The sequence below is a fragment of the Pseudophryne corroboree genome, chromosome 9 (genome assembly GCF_028390025.1).
Source record: "Pseudophryne corroboree isolate aPseCor3 chromosome 9, aPseCor3.hap2, whole genome shotgun sequence".
Taxonomy (NCBI): Eukaryota; Metazoa; Chordata; class Amphibia; order Anura; family Myobatrachidae; genus Pseudophryne; species Pseudophryne corroboree.
Genome location: NC_086452.1, coordinates 6154053 through 6173981, shown reverse-complemented (window position 1 = coordinate 6173981; position 19929 = coordinate 6154053). Strand labels below are relative to the sequence as shown.

Below are 19929 nucleotides of genomic sequence, written 5' to 3'. Positions count from 1 at the left end.
TAGTCAGAGTAAAAAAAACTACATATCCCCCGCCCCTCCCTGGTGAGACATGCAAGATGTATGTCGCCCGCAACTCTACCTCAGAGTATTACTTAGTTAACCCATGGGTGGATAATTTAGCGGGATGGACAGAGAAAGCAGGACAGGACCCATTCCTACGGGAAGGCAGTAATTACCCTTTCTATATGGAGGATTACAAAAATGTCAGTTCCCAACAGCACAGAAGCGAAGAAGTGATAAACTGTAAAATCTTTGAAAACCCTCTCCCTCCCCCTTACATTCCAAAGACCCCGCGCACTGACGGGGCCCGGAGGAGGGTATCCCAGCCTTTATTCAACTCACCCGTCATAGTAAAGATTCACCTCTGCTGCCACTTATTATAAATGGAAGTAAAATTCCCTTTTTAGTGGACAGCGGTGCAACAACCAGTGTTTTGTGTTCTGACCTATGCAGTATCCCCTCTCACCAGAAAAGATAGAAGGTCTCCGCCCCAGGATACAGCAATTCTTACAACAGGGTATTCTCAGACATATTGTATCACCATACTGTACTCCTGTGAACCCTGTTGCCAAAGCTGATGGCAGTATAAGATTTGTACAGGATCTCAGAGCGATCAATCAGTTAATTGTCCCAATTGCACCAATTGTTCCAGATGTAAACTCACTCATTTCTGCAATCCCTGCAGATGCTGCGTTCTTCTCTGTAATTGATTTGAAGAATGCCTTTTTTCAGCATACCTGTAGATTCACAGACACAATTACTTTTTGCCTTTTCTTTTAAGGGTAAACAACTTACCTGGTGCAGATTATTGACGCACCTGTTGTCTCCAGGCCACATTGGGGCCCTGGCAACCTCACCATGGTTCAGTCCTGCTACAGTATGCAGATGATCTGCTGCTCTGTAGTCAAACTGAGGAGGCCTGCCGAGAGGATGGTGTTTCATTACTAAACTGGCTTTGTGAATGTGGACACAAGGTGTCCAAAACAAAAATGCAATGATGTAAAAAGCATGTTGATTACTTAGGTTTTGTGCTCACTCAGGGAGAGAGGAAAATCAGTCCACAACGCACACAGTCTGTATTGGGCCTGGTCACCCCAACTACCCAGAGGGAACTACTGTCCTTCCTGGGTATGGTAAATTACTGCAGACAGTGGATATCTGATTGCTCTTATTATGATAACATTTTGAGACAAGCCACACTGAAGGACAAACCTAAAACTGTACAATGGTCACAAGAAATGTTAACTGCATATGAAAGTTTAAAATGTATGTTGATGAAAAGTCCGGCACTTGGCCTCCCCAATTATGTACTACCTTTCCATCTATATGCAAGGGACAATTGTAAAACCATGGCGGGGGTGCTCATACAGTTTCATGGAGGGAAGTTGCGCCCCGTGGCATTTTTTTTCCAAAGTCATGCCAGTGTCTGTGCAAGGTATGCCTGCCTGCCTCAGGGCTTTGGCAGCCTGTGCAATGGTTGCAGAAATGGCCACTACCCTCACTTTAGGCCACATCACAGTACTCCACACCACACATGATGTCCTGGCAATCCTTAAAGGCTTGCACACACAGCACATGTCAGCACAACGCCTTAGTGGATATGAAGTACTCCTTTTGAGTAACCCTACCCTTACCATCAAGTACACTGCTAGTTCTTCTGGCCCTGCACCCATTCTCAATGCCCTTTTAGGCTTGAAAGGTCCCGAGGATGAACCACCCGACCTACATGACTGTGCTGCTTCCATTGAAGCTGAAACTTCTCCCAGACTTGACATGTCTCCCGTTCCCATACCAGGCGCAGACATAGTATTTGTTGACGGCTCCTGTAGTAGGCCCAATGACAATACATACCAGGCTGGCTATGCCATTGTCACCCTCCCTGACACTGTGTTGGAAACCCTGCCAACACCTTATCAGTCCGCGCAAGCTGCAGAACTCATTGCACTCACTAGAGCATGTCCCTCCCTTGACAACGTCCATCTGCTCACTCAACTTCAAGCTGCTGCGACTAATACTGATCTCTCCGACTGGACTTACCCAATTCTGCAGAAAAAATCCTAAATCAGGATTAATCTGCAAAGAGGGGAAACCCTGTATACCCCAGTCCAGTGCCCCTTTGCTCGTTGCCCAGTGCCGTGGTGTTGGTCACCGTGGTGAAGCCACAACACTCCTCCTACTAACCAATGATTTTTATGTTACTAATGCCGAATCACTTGTGGACCAGTATGTTAGCAGATGCATCACTTGCCTCAGGAACAACCCTAATAAAGCTAAACACCAGCATCTTGAATACCCCACAGAAAACTCTAGGATACTCACCCTTTGAAATACTAATGGGTAGACCCTTTTCCTACACCCTGGGCTAAGAAACCACTAGTAATACAGGAAGGAGATCTAGAACTCATCAGAGAAGAGTATGTCAGGTCCCTGATAACAAAACTGAATGAAATTGAACATGAGGTTGTTTGTAAAAACCCTTTGAATCCACAGGAACCTACACACCCCTTTAAAGTCAGAGACAGAGTCGTGGTGAAGGTGCTCCCCAGGAACAAGAGCCCAGGAGACTTCACCTATGGTCCAGAGACAGAGGTCGTAGCAGTTACCCGAACAGCAGTCCTGACAGAGGAAAGTCCTACCTGGATCCATGCATCCCGAGTAAAAAAGGTTCCTAGACCAGACCTAGAGAGGGAAGCAAGTGATTCCAGTGAGGTACGAACCGGGGCAGACAGCCCTGACCTCCCACCTAGCGAAGACAGAAGAACAGAAAACGATGAAGAACCTGCCCCCTATCTCTATCCTGGGGACTATCTCGATAGCCCTACTGGCCCTCATTCACCTCACAATATGTGAAGTCGACATCACACAAACAGATGGGGTCCCCACCTTGTGGTACAATTCCTCCAATACACACGTAGCCATATACATCCTTGATTATTTCATGTTCCCTAAACTTGCTGACAACAAACATTTCATACAGCAGAAAAGAAAATCAGGGATGTCTGAGACAATGTACATTTGTGTCACTGATGAATGGTGGATGGAAATATCCTATCATGGATCCAACTGTGATTACTGGGAATCTGTGGGGTGGAATACAGGAGCAGATTGGAAATATGGCCCATCATTTGCAAAAAATAGATGGAGCAAATATGGAGTACCCCTACTTTCTAGACTATCCATTCATAAGATGGATGAAGGCCCAAATTCATACAGGTTTAGACTAAACATAGTGAACCCTAGCAGAAGCAACAATGAGACTTATGTACTTGGTATATGGTGGCAAGCAGGGTACTATAGTGCAAGGCAAATGTTTTATTTGTGGGACATGTATAAAAACCCAAAATACCAGCCTAAAATTGCTCCCCAAAACAAACCTTTAAAGCCCCATATTGCCACTTCTAAAAATATGGTGGCTATTACTAACCCTACCTTTGAAGACACCCTAGCTATTGAAACTGGTTTCTCTGACATTAATTTTTGGTTGGAATGGATGAAGTATAGTGCTAACAAACACAATAAAAGCAACTGTTATGTCTGTGGCAAATCTAGGCCCCACCTAGGTACAGTGCCCCTTAATATACCCCTAGAACAGGAAAATTGTTTTTTCAGCCTTTTTAATGACACCAAAACAAATGACAGTCAGTGCGAAATGTGGAAAAGGGAATATCCCATATTGTCAAAAAATCCCAACCCAGGAAGCACCATAACCATATATCCTGGAAACTATACCTGTTATACATCTAACACCACCACAGGGAGAAATTTAAAAACCTTCCCACCAGGGTATTGTGCAAATAAAAGAACAACTGTTTTAGTCAACCAAACTAGATCATTAGGCGACATTTATTACATATGTGGGGATATGAAGCTTAGAATTAAATTAGACACACCATGGTATGGTGAGTGTGCCCTGGCCAAAGTCATAATGCCACTCCTAATGATCACCGATGACCCCACTCCTCCCTCTAATACTCCTGCTAATCGAAAGAAAAGAGCACTCCCAGGAGGTAGCTTTGACCCCCACGTATACATTGATGCTATAGGGGTCCCAAGAGGTGTTCCAAATGAGTTCAAAGCTAGAGATGAGGTGGCTGCGGGTTTTGAGTCATTGTTTAAGTAACTGTAAATAAAAACGTAGCCTGGATTAATTATATATATTATAATCAACAAAGATTTGTTAATGATACCAAAGATGCTCTTAAAGGTATAGCTGAACAGCTAGAAGCCACTTCCCAAATGACATTCCAAAATAGAATGGCCCTTGACATGATCCTAGCAGAAAAAGGCGGTACATGTGTTTACATTAGTAAGGTGGAAGGCTGTTGTACATATATTCCTGACAACACTGGTCCCAATGGTAAGGTTACTTTAGCCATAAACAAGTTAGAAACCTTATCCATAGAACTTAAGAAAAATTCAGGTATTGATAACCCATGGAGCCAATATTTTGGGTGGTTTGAAAATTGGAAACAGGCTCTTGTGCAAATAAGCATATTCATACTTGTAACTTTAATTCTTGTAGGCATTATAGTTTATTGTGTAATTCCCTGTGGAAAGAAACTTACCTCCAAAGGCATTGATAAGGCCCTGATGTACTATGATATAACCACCAGTCCTGTCACCTCCTCTGATAGTAAGGGACCCGACGATTATGTCCAATATCTCAAGAACTGGAGGAACAAGAAAGGAGCCTCACTCAAGAATCATGTCATATAACAATCATGATTCTAAGAGGGGATTGAAGGGTTAACTCTTCTGTCTTTGTAAATATTACTTTTTATATGATCAATTTCCTTATAATAGTTACAGTGTAAAAGTGAATATTTCTACCTCCCTAATGAAGGGTTAAAACATGCTATATGAACTGTTATGTGTTTGCATAGATACGTACTACCATGTGTCGGGTACCTTTATCTCCTCATACAATACCAGGCTTGTATGTGTCTGTTTCTCAAGGACAGTTCTATACCAGATGAAACCTGTTAATTTTACTTCTGTGTGTTACAGACTTTGTTAAATGTTTTGAGAAACTTGTAGGAAACCCATATATGGACATCCGCCTTTTCAATTCTGCCTGGTAACTACTAACGAGCCAATGAGAGTGTAGCAACATGTCAGTTACACCCATATACGTTGTCTTTTATACTTTTGTTAAACGAACAATAAACCAGTGTGAATTTTTACTGCTTGTGTTGTGCATGTAACTCATAGCATTGAAGGTTTACACTCCCAGACGTCTGAGAGGCCATCACATCGAGGGTTAAAGAATATAAGGACATATCCTTTCAACATGCCTGGTGAAAATACCAAAAAAATCAGCTCTTCGGTGTGGAAGTATTTCAACAGAAATGCGGACAACATTTGTCAAGCCGTGTGTTGCCTTTGTGTCAGGTCCGGGTGTTTTTGTGAATCCGTTAACCCGGAACCAACCACAGGTGTAGGTGCTGGGGTATGAAGAAAGCAGGGAGGACGAAGGAAGTTCCGTTTCATATATTTATTAAGATAACAATTCAGTAAGGAGTTAAATGACTAGTTGTTAATCATCATTTTATACTGAAGTATTGCAGGAATGGCAGAAATAATATGCTAGAGAAAACTCAAAAATAAATAAAAGAAATGTTCATGGAAACATATGCAAAAACAAGCTGATGAATAAATGTTGAATTGTCCAAATATAAACAAGCTTTGATGCTGAACTGCAGAATGTGTTTAACTGGTTAATGCAGACATGAAGAAATAACTGTAAGGATTTGCAATGGAGTTTTGAGAGTTAACTGAGAGACTGTGAAGAATTATCCTTGTTATGACAACATAGAAAATATAAAGTACTGAATAGGGTTACTTGCGGGTTCCGGAGATCACTGTGAAACTGTAGTAGATGACAAGGTGATGAATGGGTTAAATGCAGAGTTGAACAAACGAACAGCTGAGGGAAATGGAATCCTCCAAACTTTGAATGGTAGGCCGACAAGGTAACCTCATGCAAGACTCTGGGAATTCAACTGTTTCCAGTAGGTGAGCAATTAACTGACAGCACAGCGGAGAGCCGGTGGATCTTTCAGCAGTGAAGGCTGCAGACGGACCTCTGGGAACGGAGGCGATATCTGGACCACGGGAATCACACAGGAATGCACGGAGAGAGCTCAGAGCTAGAGCACAGCGTTGATACAACAAAGCACTGGCCCAGAGTAACATGATCCCAGCCTACTTAAAGGCAGCACACGCACGGGATTGGCTTACACCTGCCCACAGGTGTTTTCACAAGTGCTCTGTATTACCTATTTGGTCTCCAACATGGCCACCTCCAATACAGCAGACACACCGCAGTTCCTTAGGCCATTTGGTCCCCGCACTCCCAGTTCCCAGACTCTGCATTACCTGTGCCACTGATCACGCCGCGTCCCCACACGGGCGCACAGCACCGCGAGCAACCGCACTGGCAACGGATGAACCCCAGAACCCGCAGAGGTGAGAGACCGGTTCGTGACAGTACCCCCTCTTCTAAGGGTGGTCTCCGAACACCTTTGAACCTTATCAGGATTTTTGGAGAAGTATTTCTGTACCAGTCTTGGAGCATGAACATCTTCAGAGAAAACCCAGGATCTTTCCTCCGGACCGTAACCCTTCCAGTCGACCAGAAACTGTAAACGTCCATATCAGGAACGTGAGTCCACAATCTCTTTAACTTCAAATTCCTCATTCTGCAAAGAGTGAACTTTAGGAGATTTGGACTGGGTAGTACGGAACTTATTGAGAATCAAAGGCTTCAGTAAAGATGTATGAAAGGCGTTAGGAATTCTCAAAGATGGTGGCAACTTGACTTTGTATGACACAGGGTTGAGTACTTTTACAATGGGAAATGGACCAATAAACTTGGGAGCAAATTTCTTAGAAGGAACTTTGAACCTGAGATTGCGCGTAGAAATCCAAACTTGGTCTCCCACCTTGTAATTCGGTACAGCTTTACGTTTTCTATCTGCAAAAGATTTATAACGAGCGGAAGTTTTGATCAACGACTTACGCACACAACTCCAGATTCTAGATAGACGTTGAAGCTCTTGATCTGCTGCTGGAACCTCTAGAGCTGGCAATGGATGGAACTCTGGCACACGAGGATGAAAGCCGAAGTTAATATAAAAGGGCGTAGATTCTGAAGACGAATGGAAGAGATTATTATGAGCAAATTCTGCCAATGGAAGGTAGTCAACCCAGTCATCCTGTGAGGACGATATATATATAGCCGGAGAAATGTTTCAAGGTCTTGGTTTACTCTCTCAGTTTGTCCATCTGTCTGAGGATGATATGCAGAAGAAAAATTCAACTTGACATTTAAAGATGAACAAAGCGACCTCCAAAACTTGGCCACAAACTGTGTTCCCCGATCAGAGATGATCTCTCGAGGAAGGCCATGCAACTTGAAGATTTCAGAGATGAACAATCTGGCTAATAAAGGGGCTGATGGTAACCCAGTTAATGGAATGAAATGTGCCATTTTCGAAAATCGATCCACTATCACCCAAATGGTATTTCGCCCTTTTGATGGAGGTAGATCGGACACGAAATCCATTGAGATATGAGTCCATGGTTGTTTGGGTATGGATAATGGATGTAATAAACCTGGTGGAGTACTTCTTGGACTCTTATGTTGGGCACATTTAGGACATGCTGTTATAAACTCTTGGACATCGGCTTTGAGACGTGGCCACCAATAAGACTGTTGAATAAATTTGAGAGTCTTTAGAACCCCAGGGTGACCCATGAAGGAGGAGGAGTGAGCCCAGGTAAGCAGCCGTTTTCGAAGACTTGTGGCGACAAAGGTCTTGCCAGGCGGAGGAACTGGAGAGGTTCGAGTCATTAAAAAGGACGTAGGATTCACAATGGCTTGATTCGTGGTAGCATCATTTGATTCAGAAGAAGCAAAGGACCGAGAAAGGGCATCTGCCTTTTTGTTCTGAGACCCTGGACGATAGGTGAGCTTGAAATTAAATTGTGTGAAGAAAAGCGCCCATCGAGCTTGTCGTGGATTTAAGCACTGAGCTGACTGCAGATATAGAAGATTCTTATGATCAGTCAGTGACGTGCGGTGGGGTGAGGCAGGTGAGGCAGAGCCTTTCCTGTCATACTTACGTTTAAACCAGAATTTTGTCTGAACAAAGTATATGAAAAATACTAATAATTTGTTTGAAATATCTTCTTTGCATTATTCTAATAATTTTTATAGCCCAAACTCTGGAGTAAAAAGTCTATGGCAGGTGAGGCAGTGCCTCACCTGCTTATCTTTTCCGCACATCTCTGATCAAACCTCACCAAATTTCTAGGGGTTTATACTGCTGTACCTTTGTATAATGCCCAGATGTACCCTTCGGTTCATATATTGCATGAAATTCTGGCTCTGGGGTTAGCCAGTGCCTCCTGAGCCATTCAGCTCACCGCACGTCCCTGTGATCAGTATATACTGTAATGCGATGTTGTGCTCCTTCTAGAAGGTATCTCCACTCCTCAAATGCCAACTTGATGGCAAGTAATTCTTGCTCACTGATTGCATAATTACGTTCTGCCGGGAGGAACTTACGGGAGAAATATCCGCAGGGATGGACTTTTTTATCTTTAAAGACTTGGGATAACACAGCTCCTACTGCTTCTGTAGATGCATCCACCTCTAGTAGAAAAGGGACGATTCAAATCAGGCTGTCGAAGAATGGGGGCTGACACAAAGGCTTGCTTTAAATCAGAGAAGGCTTTGATTGCTTCAGAAGACCAGTTCGTAGGATTTGCTCCCTTGCGAGTTAGGGCTGTGATGGGAGCAGCTAACGTAGAATAATTCTTAATGAATCTCCTATAGAAATTAGCAAAGCCAAGAAATCGCTGAATCCCCTTGAGAGTTGTAGGAGTGGACCAATCTCGGATAGCTTGTACCTTACCGGGATCCATACATAGTTCTGATCCAGAAATGATGTAACCAAGGAACGGTATGGAAGATACCTCAAAAGTGCACTTCTCTAACTTACAATAAAGTTGATTTTTCCTCAGACGTGTCAGTACCTCTTTAACTTGGTAACGGTGAGACTTTAGATCCTTAGAGAATATTAGGATATCATCCAGGTACACTACTAGACACTTGTAGAGAAGATCACGAAAAAGTTCATTCACATAGCTTTGAAAAACTGCAGGTGCATTACAAAGACCAAAAGGCATTACAAGGTATTCGTAATGCCCATCCCGGGTATTAAAAGCAGTCTTCCACTCGTCCCCTGCCCGGATGCGGATTAAATTGTAGGCCCCTCGGAGATCCAGTTTTGTAAACACAGTAGCTCCCTTTACCCGGTCAAATAACTCTGGAATTAAGGGTAATGGATAATTGTTTTTCACAGTGATCTCATTGAGTCCACGGTAATCTATGCATGGTCGTAACCCACCGTCCTTCTTCTTAACGAAAAAGAATCCGGCTCCTGCAGGTGAAGAAGATGGTCTGATAAATCCTTTGGTTAGATTTTCCTGTATATAATCAGACATAGCTTGCGTCTCTGGGATGGATAGCGGATAAATTCATCCCCTAGGAGGGGTTTTGCCCGGAACCAGGACGATTGGGCAGTCCCATTCGCGATGAGGAGGTAGAGAGTCTGCTGCTTGTTTACTGAAAACATCCGCAAAGGGTTGATACACCGGAGGTAGATCGGGAAGGCTAATTGACCGGAGAGGTACAATTGAGGCTAAACAGTCCTTGGTACAAGATTTACCCCACGAAAGGACTTCCATGGTTTGCCAATTAAGTTGAGGATTATGTTTCTGCAGCCAAGGTAAACCAAGTATAACATCTTGAGAGGCTTTGGGAATCACGTAGAAGGAGAGGTATTCGGAATGGAGCACACCAACTTTCATCTTAAGACATACGGTTCGATGAGTAATTATACCATCTGGAATTCGACTGCCATCCACTGCTGTAACAGCAACTGCTGCTTCCAGAGGCATGGTTTGAACTTTAGACCGTATGACAAAGGCTGAGGAGATGAAGTTCTCGGCTGCCCCGGAATCTAGGAGAGCTGAAACTTTCACTGTAGAACTTGGAACTTCTAATTGAATAGACAAGGTCGGCTCTTTCCCAGAACGTGATTCTAGAGTAACTCCTAGCTTAACCTCTCTTGAATAAGCTAGGAGCGAGAGTTTCCCGGTCGGAGTTTGCAGAATTTAACTAAGTGTTCGGAGGACCCACAGTACATGCAGAGGTTACCCTGTCGACGACGAAGTCGTTCCTCTTCTGTGAGGCGAGAGCGCCCAATCTGCATAGGTTCTTCTGTCGTTACCGGAGACTGTGATGAAGAATCTTGTCGAGGCCTAGGATGATAACGTGGACTGGATCGCTCTGCCCTGGATTTCTCTAAACATCGCTCCCTGTAGCGTAGGTCAAGTTTGTTACAGAGAGAAATCAATTCATCCAGTTTAGTTGGCACATCCCGGATAGTTAAATCATCCTTGATTCTCTCTGAAAGTCCATTCCAAAACGCGGCGATCAGGGCCTCCTCATTCCAGTTTAACTCTGAAGACAACGTGCGAAACTGAATAATATATTGACTGACAGGACGTAAACCTTGACGTAGACGGAGAATCTCCAAGGATGCTGAGGTGGTCCTGCCTGGTTCGTCAAAGATTCTCCGGAAGGAAGATACGAACTCTTTGTAATTAGAGAGGATAGGATCACCTCTCTCTCATAATGGTGATGCCCACTCCAGAGCCTGACCGGAGAGGAGGGCAATAATATATGCGACCTTAGAACGAGCTGATGGGAAACTGGCGGACATCAGTTCGAACTGGATCTCGCATTGATTCAGGAATCCTCTGCAAAGTTTTGGAGTTCCGTCAAACTTACTCGGAGAGGGTAACTGCAAGCGGGACGTAGGCAGCATCACAGGAGAAGCTGTAGTGGTAACTGGGACAACCGGAGTTGGAATCTGGACTTGAGACGTTTTAATAGCTGTATGAAGAGTCTCTAAACGGTCTGCCATAGTTTGCATAAACTGCACTATTTGTGTCTGTATAGACTCCTGGTTTTCCAGACGGGAAAGGATATCTGACGTAGCACCGCCTCCTGCGAATTGGTCACTTGACGGATCCATGTGGCCAGTGCTTACTGTCAGGTCCGGGTGTTTTTGTGAATCCGTTAACCCGGAAACAACCACAGGTGTAGGTGCTAGGGTATGAAGAAAGCAGGGAGGACGAAGGAAGTTCCGTTTCATATATTTATTAAGATAACAATTCAGTAAGGAGTTAAATGACTAGTTGTTAATCATCATTTTATACTGAAGTATTGCAGGAATGGCAGAAATAATATGCTAGAGAAAACTCAAAAATAAATAAAAGAAATGTTCATGGAAACATATGCAAAAACAAGCTGATGAATAAATGTTGAATTGTCCAAATATAAACAAGCTTTGATGCTGAACTGCAGAATGTGTTTAACTGGTTAATGCAGACATGAAGAAATAACTGTAAGGATTTGCAATGGAGTTTTGAGAGTTAACTGAGAGACTGAAGAATTATCCTTGTTATGACAACATAGAAAATATAAAGTACTGAATAGGGTTACTTGCGGGTTCCGGAGATCACTGTGAAACTGTAGTAGATGACAAGGTGATGAATGGGTTAAATGCAGAGTTGAACAAACGAACAGCTGAGGGAAATGGAATCCTCCAAACTTTGAATGGTAGGCCGACAAGGTAACCTCATGCAAGACTCTGGGAATTCAACTGTTTCCAGTAGGTGAGCAATTAACTGACAGCACAGCGGAGAGCCGGTGGATCTTTCAGCAGTGAAGGCTGCAGACGGACCTCTGGGAACGGAGGCGATATCTGGACCACGGGAATCACACAGGAATGCACGGAGAGAGCTCAGAGCTAGAGCACAGCGTTGATACAACAAAGCACTGGCCCAGAGTAACATGATCCCAGCCTACTTAAAGGCAGCACACGCACGGGATTGGCTTACACCTGCCCACAGGTGTTTTCACAAGTGCTCTGTATTACCTATTTGGTCTCCAACATGGCCACCTCCAATACAGCAGACACACCGCAGTTCCTTAGGCCATTTGGTCCCCGCACTCCCAGTTCCCAGACTCTGCATTACCTGTGCCACTGATCACGCCGCGTCCCCACACGGGCGCACAGCACCGCGAGCAACCGCACTGGCAACGGATGAACCCCAGAACCCGCAGAGGTGAGAGACCGGTTCGTGACACTTTGTCAAGCTGTAATAAGTAGGGGTAAGGACGTTAACCACCTCGGAACATCCTCCCTTATACGTCACCTGCAGCGCATTCATCATAAGTCAGTGACAAGTTCAAAAACTTTGGGCGACAGCGGAAGCAGTCCACTGACCAGTAAATCCCTTCCTCTTGTAACCAAGCTCACGCAAACCACCCCACCAACTCCCTCAGTGTCAATTTCCTCCTTCCCCAGGAATGCCAATAGTCCTGCAGGCCATGTCACTGGCAATTCTGACGAGTCCTCTCCTGCCTGGGATTCCTCCAATGCATCCTTGCGTGTAACGCCTACTGCTGCTGGCGCTGCTGTTGTTGCTGCTGGGAGTCGATGGTCATCCCAGAGGGGAAGTCGTACTCGTAAGACCACTTTTACTACTTCCACCAAGCAATTGACTGTCCAACAGTCCTTTGCGAGGAAGATGAAATATCACAGCAGTCATCCTGCTGCAAAGCGGATAACTGAGGCCTTGGCATCCTGGGCGGTGAGAAACGTGGTTCCGGTATCCATCATTACTGCAGAGCCAACTAGAGACTTGTTGGAGGTACTGTGTCCCCGGTACCAAATACCATCTAGGTTCCATTTCTCTAGGCAGGCGATACCGAAAATGTACACAGACCTCAGAAAAAGACTCACCAGTGTCCTAAAAAATGCAGTTGTACCCAATGCCACTTAACCACGGACATGTGGACCAGTGGAGCAGGGCAGGCTCAGGACTATATGACTGTGACAGCCCACTGGGTAGATGTATGGACTCCCGCCGCAAGAACAGCAGCGGCGGCACCAGTAGCAGCATCTCGCAAACGCCAACTTTTTCCTAGGCAGGCTACGCTTTGTATCACCGCTTTCCAGAATACGCACACAGCTAAAAACCTCTTACGGCAACTGAGGAAGATCATCGCAGAATGGCTTACCCCAATTGGACTCTCCTGTGGATTTGTGGCATCGGACAACGCCAGCAATATTGTGTGTGCATTAAATCTGGGCAAATTCCAGCACGTCCCATGTTTTGCACATACTTTGAATTTGGTGGTGCAGAATTATTTAAAAAACGAGAGGGGCGTGCAAGAGATGCTGTCGGTGGCCAGAAGAATTGCGGGACACTTTCGGCGTACAGGCACCACGTACAGAAGACAGGAGCACCACCAAAAACGCCTGAACATGACCTGCCATCATCTGAAGCAAGAAGTGGTAACGAGGTGGAATTCAACCCTCTATATGGTTCAGAGGTTGGAGGAGCAGCAAAAGGCCATTCAAGCCTATACAACTGAGCACAATATAGGAGGTGGAATGCACCTGTCTCAAGCGCAGTGGAGAATGATTTCAACGTTGTGCAAGGTTCTGCAACCTTTTGAACTTGCCACACGTGAAGTCAGTTCAGACACTGCCAGCCTGAGTCAGGTCATTCCCCTCATCAGGCTTTTGCAGAAGAAGCTGGAGACATTGAAGGAGGAGCTAACACAGAGCGATTCCGCTAGGCATGTGGGACTTGTGGATGGAGCCCTTAATTCGCTTAACAAGGATTCACGGGTGGTCAATCTGTTGAAATCAGAGCACTACATTTTGGCCACCGTGCTTGAGCCTAGATTTAAAACCTACCTTGGATCTCTCTTTCCGGCAGACACAAGTCTGCTGGGGTTCAAAGAACTGCTGGTGACAAAATTGTCAAGTCAAGCGGAACGCGACCTGTCAACATCTCCTCCTTCACATTCTCCCGCAACTGGGGGTGCGAGGAAAAGGCTCAGAATTCCGAGCCCACCCGCTGGCGGTGATGCAGGGCAGTCTGGAGCGACTGCTGATGCTGACATCTGGTCCGGACTGAAGGACCTGACAACGATTACGGACATGTCGTCTACTGTCACTGCATATGATTCTCTCCCCATTGAAAGAATGGTGGAGGATTATATGAGTGACCGCATCCAAGTAGGCACGTCAGACAGTCCGTACTTATACTGGCAGGAAAAAGAGGCAATTTGGAGGCCCTTGCACAAACTGGCTTTATTCTACCTAAGTTGCCCTCCCACAAGTGTGTACTCCGAAAGAGTGTTTAGTGCCGCCGCTCACCTTGTCAGCAATCGGCGTACGAGGTTACATCCAGAAAATGTGGAGAAGATGATGTTCATTAAAATTAATTATAATCAATTCCTCCGTGGAGACATTGACCAGCAGCAATTGCCTCCACAAAGTACACAGGGAGCTGAGCTGGTGGATTCCAGTGGGGACGAATTGATAATCTGTGAGGAGGGGGATGTACACGGTGATATATCGGAGGATGATGATGAGGTGGACATCTTGCCTCTGTAGAGCCAGTTTGTGCAAGGAGAGATTAATTGCTTCTTTTTTGGTGGGGGTCCAAACCAACCCGTCATTTCAGTCACAGTCGTGTGGCAGACCCTGTCACTGAAATGATGGGTTGGTTAAAGTGTGCATGTCCTGTTTATACAACATAAGGGTGGGTGGGAGGGCCCAAGGACAATTCCATCTTGCACCTCTTTTTTCTTTCATTTTTCTTTGCGTCATGTGCTGTTTGGGGAGTAGTTTTTGGAAGGGCCATCCTGCGTGACACTGCAGTGCCACTCCTAGATGGGCCAGGTGTTTGTGTCGGCCACTTGGGTCGCTTATCTTAGTCACACAGCTACCTCATTGCGCCTCTTTTTTTCTTTGCGTCATGTGCTGTTTGGGGGGTGTTTTTTGGAAGGGCCATCCTGCGTGACACTGCAGTGCCACTCCTAGATGGGCCAGGTGTTTGTGTCGGCCACTTGGGTCGCTTATCTTAGTCACACAGCTACCTCATTGCGCCTCTTTTTTTCTTTGCGTCATGTGCTGTTTGGGGGGTGTTTTTTGGAAGGGCCATCCTGCGTGACATTGCAGTGCCACTCCTAGATGGGCCAGGTGTTTGTGTCGGCCACTAGGGTCGCTTATCTTAGTCACACAGCTACCTCATTGCGCCTCTTTTTTTTCTTCTTTGCGTCATGTGCTGTTTGGGGAGTAGTTTTTTGAAGGGCCATCCTGTGTGACACTGCAGTGCCACTCCTAGATGGGCCAGGTGTTTGTGTCGGCCACTTGGGTCGCTGAGCTTAGTCATCCAGCGACCTCGGTGCAAATTTTAGGACTAAAAATAATATTGTGAGGTGTGAGGTGTTCAGAATAGACTGAAAATGAGTGGAAATTATGGTTATTGAGGTTAATAATACTTTGGGATCAAAATGACCCCCAAATTCTATGATTTAAGCTGTTTTTTAGGGTTTTTTGAAAAAAACACCCAAATCCAAAACACACCCGAATCCGACAAAAAAAATTCGGTGAGGTTTTCGAACCCAAAACACGGCCGCGGAACCGAACCCAAAACCAAAACACAAAACCCGAAAAATTTCCGGTGCTCATCACTAGTATCTACATCACATATGGGTATTGAGAATCTCTTTCATGTTTAACACTATTACCTATAAATCATTTGGACAAATCATATTTGTAATTAAAAACTATTCAGGGAATGAGTGCTGCTATTAAAAGTTGATTTGCTTTTTCTTTCTATTCTTTAAAAGGGTTTCTAGGTCGACATGTGCTAGGTCGACAGATCAAAAGGTCGACGTGGTTTTTTTGGGGGGGTTTGGTATCGTTTTCTTTATAGAGTGACCAGGAATGCCAATCAGTGCACAGTGTCCCCTTGCATGGCTCGCCATGCTTCGGGCAAAGTGCCTCGCTCCATTACCGCTGCGCTCGGCACAGATTACCGTTCCAATCGTAGTCCACATGGATCATTAAGTATGAAAAAGTTCAAAAAAATATTTTTTTTTAAACACTCATGTCGACCTTTTGACCTGTCGACCTAGTGACTGTTGAGGAAGATAGATGTATTTAGCTTAAGCATGTCAGCCATTTTGTTAAGTAGCAGCTATGATGTAGTGAATAAGAAGTATGCTTTGCTGAGTTAATCATAATAATGCTGACATTTCATAGTACATTCTGTGCGAAGCAAGGTCGTAGCTATAAGTCTTGAAAACATGTTATTAGACAGTCTCTTGTGTTTAGACTTCTGGTGAAGGACACATAGGGGGATGTCAGCCTGAGAGGAGTTATGAGAAGAGATGCATTATTGTTTTTGAAATGTAATGTGTATCAAGTATTCATGCAAGTAGCTTTTTTCTCTATATAATGTCATGCTAAATAAAGTGAAGGCAGTCTCATTTTGCTGGACATAACTGACGTGTGTCTGCTTCCTGGGATTCCCAATCGATTGGTAAACAAAGGGTAACAAACAGACAATTGAAGGAGATTGATAGAAGGAGGCTTATCCAACAGTTACATGGGGGCTATTGTCCGGGATCGATGAGCTTATCAATATCAGATAATGATGCGACTGTTGGATGTGTGCAACTGCTGACATACCCGGGTAAGTAATCTGAAGCTTGATCATTATATATATCAACCGGATTACTTTGTCTGTACTTGTATATACATTCATCTGGTCTGTTCATCTGATTAGGTAAGCAATACTCGATTATTTGGACCCAATTGTCTGTCTGTTTGATAAACATTTATTATTTGTCTGTGTGCGCTGATAAAGATTATAAGTTTTAGCTTCACTGTTGCAAGGGAAAAATGTGGTTTTATTTTAAAGTTCTAAGTTTCAGTTTCACTTTTGCAAGGGAAGAAAATGTGGTTTTATTTTTAGATAACGTGTCATAACTGCAAATGTTCAGAATTTTTGTGGGGTAATCCTGCTATTGAGTCAGAATATTGTGACTTTAAAAGTATATTTGCAAAATAGTTATTTCAGTCTTTTAAGGCACCTAAGACAGGTTTTGCAACAGTTGTGGGATGTCATGTTGATAAGATGGTGATAGAAAAATTTATTGGTGATAAATTTCTGTATTGTCTTGATAAATTAATTACCTGTTAATTATATACTCCTGGGTCCCAGAGCTATAGTTGGTGAAGGAAATCCTTCTGACTATAAACAACATTTAACCAGATGGCATAGACTTAGGTTATGTCATTTAAAAACATATTCAGTCTTTGCAATCCAGTACAGCCAGTGTGTGTGTGTGTGTGTGTGTGTGTGTGTGTGTGTGTGTGTGTGTGTGTGTGTGCGTGCGTGCGTGCGTGCGTGCGTGTGTGTGTGTGTGTCTTAATGTAAGGAATCTGCAGTCAAGATTTAACATACAGGGTGTGGTAGTAGTGGTATCACTTTTTCATAGTAAAGCATACTAAGTATTTTTGTCACTTAAAATGTATTCCTGGCTAATTCAGAGAGTTTAACATTATTGGAAGTAGACGTTAAAGCCATTATTGACAAAGGTGACGTATGCATATGACTCAGTGATTTGAGAAGTCTTTGTAAACTAGATAAAGTCAAGTCAGTAATGACAGAATTTTGGGTTTGTTGTGTCAGAGGATTAAAGATCCAAGTGGTTTGCTTCATTTTTGTCCCGCATTGCTGATGAATATAGAAAACACTTAAATAAGAAGTGTGACATTTATGAGAGGCAAGTCTCTTAAACTGAGGTATTTTCCTAAGAAAACACTTAATTCAAGTAAGTGTGATGTTTAGAATTAAGTTTTCTAAACTGAGTTCCCTAGAAAACACTTATTACTGTAAGTGTGATGCTTGAAGGAGCTAATTCTTTTAGGCTGAGGTATATACTGACTTGTTGTTTTGATACTGCACAGTACAATTAAAAGGTGCAGTCCAAAGGATTTTGCAAAGTGAATTGATCAATCACGCGAAGGGATCGCACAGTGAGCCCCTGTCAGTACTAGGGAAGGAAAAATAGGGGCAAACTTCCTAGAGGAAGGGAAGTGTTTACTAATGAGGGAGATTTGAAGCAAACAACAAACACTGAATTGATAAATTAGGTTTTACTGACAATGTTAAAAATTTGACAAACTGTTTCAGGGGCATAAGGTTTAATACATCACCTGTATGAATAAGTAATTAAAAGCGTATACACATGGTCGACAGAAGACGTATGCTCAGAATGTTTGTGTGTGGCATTTATAGAAAAGAAAGGGCAGGGTCCTTTTATATACTTAGTAGAAAGTGTTTATATATTGATGGGATGTCATTTTATTCTAAAACCAAGTGATATTGGTAGAGAGTGGCTAAGTTTCCTTGCTATGTCAGGAAATCGAGCACTACTGAAAGAGAGGGGAAGGGGCCACAGTTAAGTTTCAGGGATATTCAGGAAAATGACACAAGTACATTTACAGAGGAGAAGGTCCTAACAGAACTCTCAAAGCTGAAAGTGGACAAATCTATGGGGCCAGATGGGATACATCCAAGGATACTAAAAGAACTTAAAGAGGTGCTGGTAGCACCATTGACAGAATTATTCAACCAGTCATTAGCTACAGGAGTAATTCCAGAGGACTGGAAAAGAGCAAACGTAGTCCCACTGCACAAAAGTGGAAGCAAGGAAGAGGCAAACAACTACAGACCAGTGAGTCTTACATCAGTAGTAGGGAAATTGATGGAAACACTCTTAAAAGAAAGAGTTGTGGATTATCTTAAATCCGCCAATTTACAGGATCACAAACAGCATGGATTCACTGGGGGGAGATCATGTCAAACAAATCTTATTGTGATTAAAGTGATGGATAAAGGTGGAGCCATGGATATAGCTTATCTAGACTTTAGTAAGGATTTTGACACTGTTCCACATCGCAGACTGCTAAATAAACTTGAAAGTTTGGGATTGGATATTAGGATTATTGAATGGATAAGATCTTGGTTGAAGGATAGAAAACAGAGAGTTGTGGTAAATGGAGTGCATTCACAGGAGGGAAATGTTACCAGTGGAGTACCCCAGGGATCTGTACTTGGACCAGTGCTTTTTAATATCTTTATTGGTGACATTGCAAATGGCATTAAAGGGAAAGTATGCCTTTTTGCAGATGACACAAAGGTATACAACAGGGTAGACACACCAGGTGGGGTAAAACAAATGATTGAGGATCTAGGTAGACTAGAGGAATGGTCAAGAGTGTGGCAATTACAGTTTAATGCCAAAAATGAAAAATCATGCACTTGGGTCTCAAAAATCCAAAGGCTAAATATAGTATTAATGGCACTATACTGGAAACTACTGAGGAGGAAAGGGATCTAGGAGTCACTATTTCAGATGACTTAAAGGCAGGTAAGCAATGTAACAAAGCAATGAGGAAGGCTAGTCAGATGCTTGGCTGCATTGGGAGAGGAATCAGCAGCAGAAAGAAAGAAGTAATAATGCCACTGTATAGGTCACTGGTACGGCCTCATCTAGAATACTGTGTTCAATTCTTGAGGCCATATCTTCAAAAGGATATTAATACATTAGAAACTGTACAAAGAAGGGCAACTAAAATGGTGCATGGCCTACATCACAAAACATACCCAGAAAGACTAAGAAATTTCAATATGTATAGTTTGGAGCAGAGAAGGGAAAGGGGGGACATGATAGAAACTTTCAAATATATCAAGGGTTTTAACAAAGTCCAGGAGGGAAACATTCTCCAAATGAAGAGAAGCAATAGGACACGTGGACATGCACTGAGGCTGGAGGGGGGAAGGTTCAGGGGAAATTTGCGGAAAAATTACTTCACAGAAAGGGTAGTGGACAAGTGGAATAGCCTCCCATCGGAGGTGGTAGAGGCTAAGACAGTAGAGCAATTTAAACATGCATGGGATAGACATAAG

The 19929-nt window shown here is 43.6% G+C and overlaps 1 protein-coding gene across 2 annotated transcripts in view; it reads right to left on the bottom strand.

The window, feature by feature from the left end:
• The window catches only part of LOC134957215 (cytochrome P450 4B1-like), a 243114-nt gene that overhangs the window by 171378 nt on the left and 51807 nt on the right, over positions 1–19929 (bottom strand). The window contains exon 3 of one of the 2 annotated variants that reach the window (XM_063938917.1): positions 4566–4670. The exons of the other annotated variant lie outside the window; for it this stretch is intronic. Within the exon in view, the coding sequence (XP_063794987.1) occupies positions 4566–4670 (105 nt within the window). The remainder of the gene's footprint in view (positions 1–4565; positions 4671–19929) is intronic. 2 annotated transcript variants of the gene reach the window in all.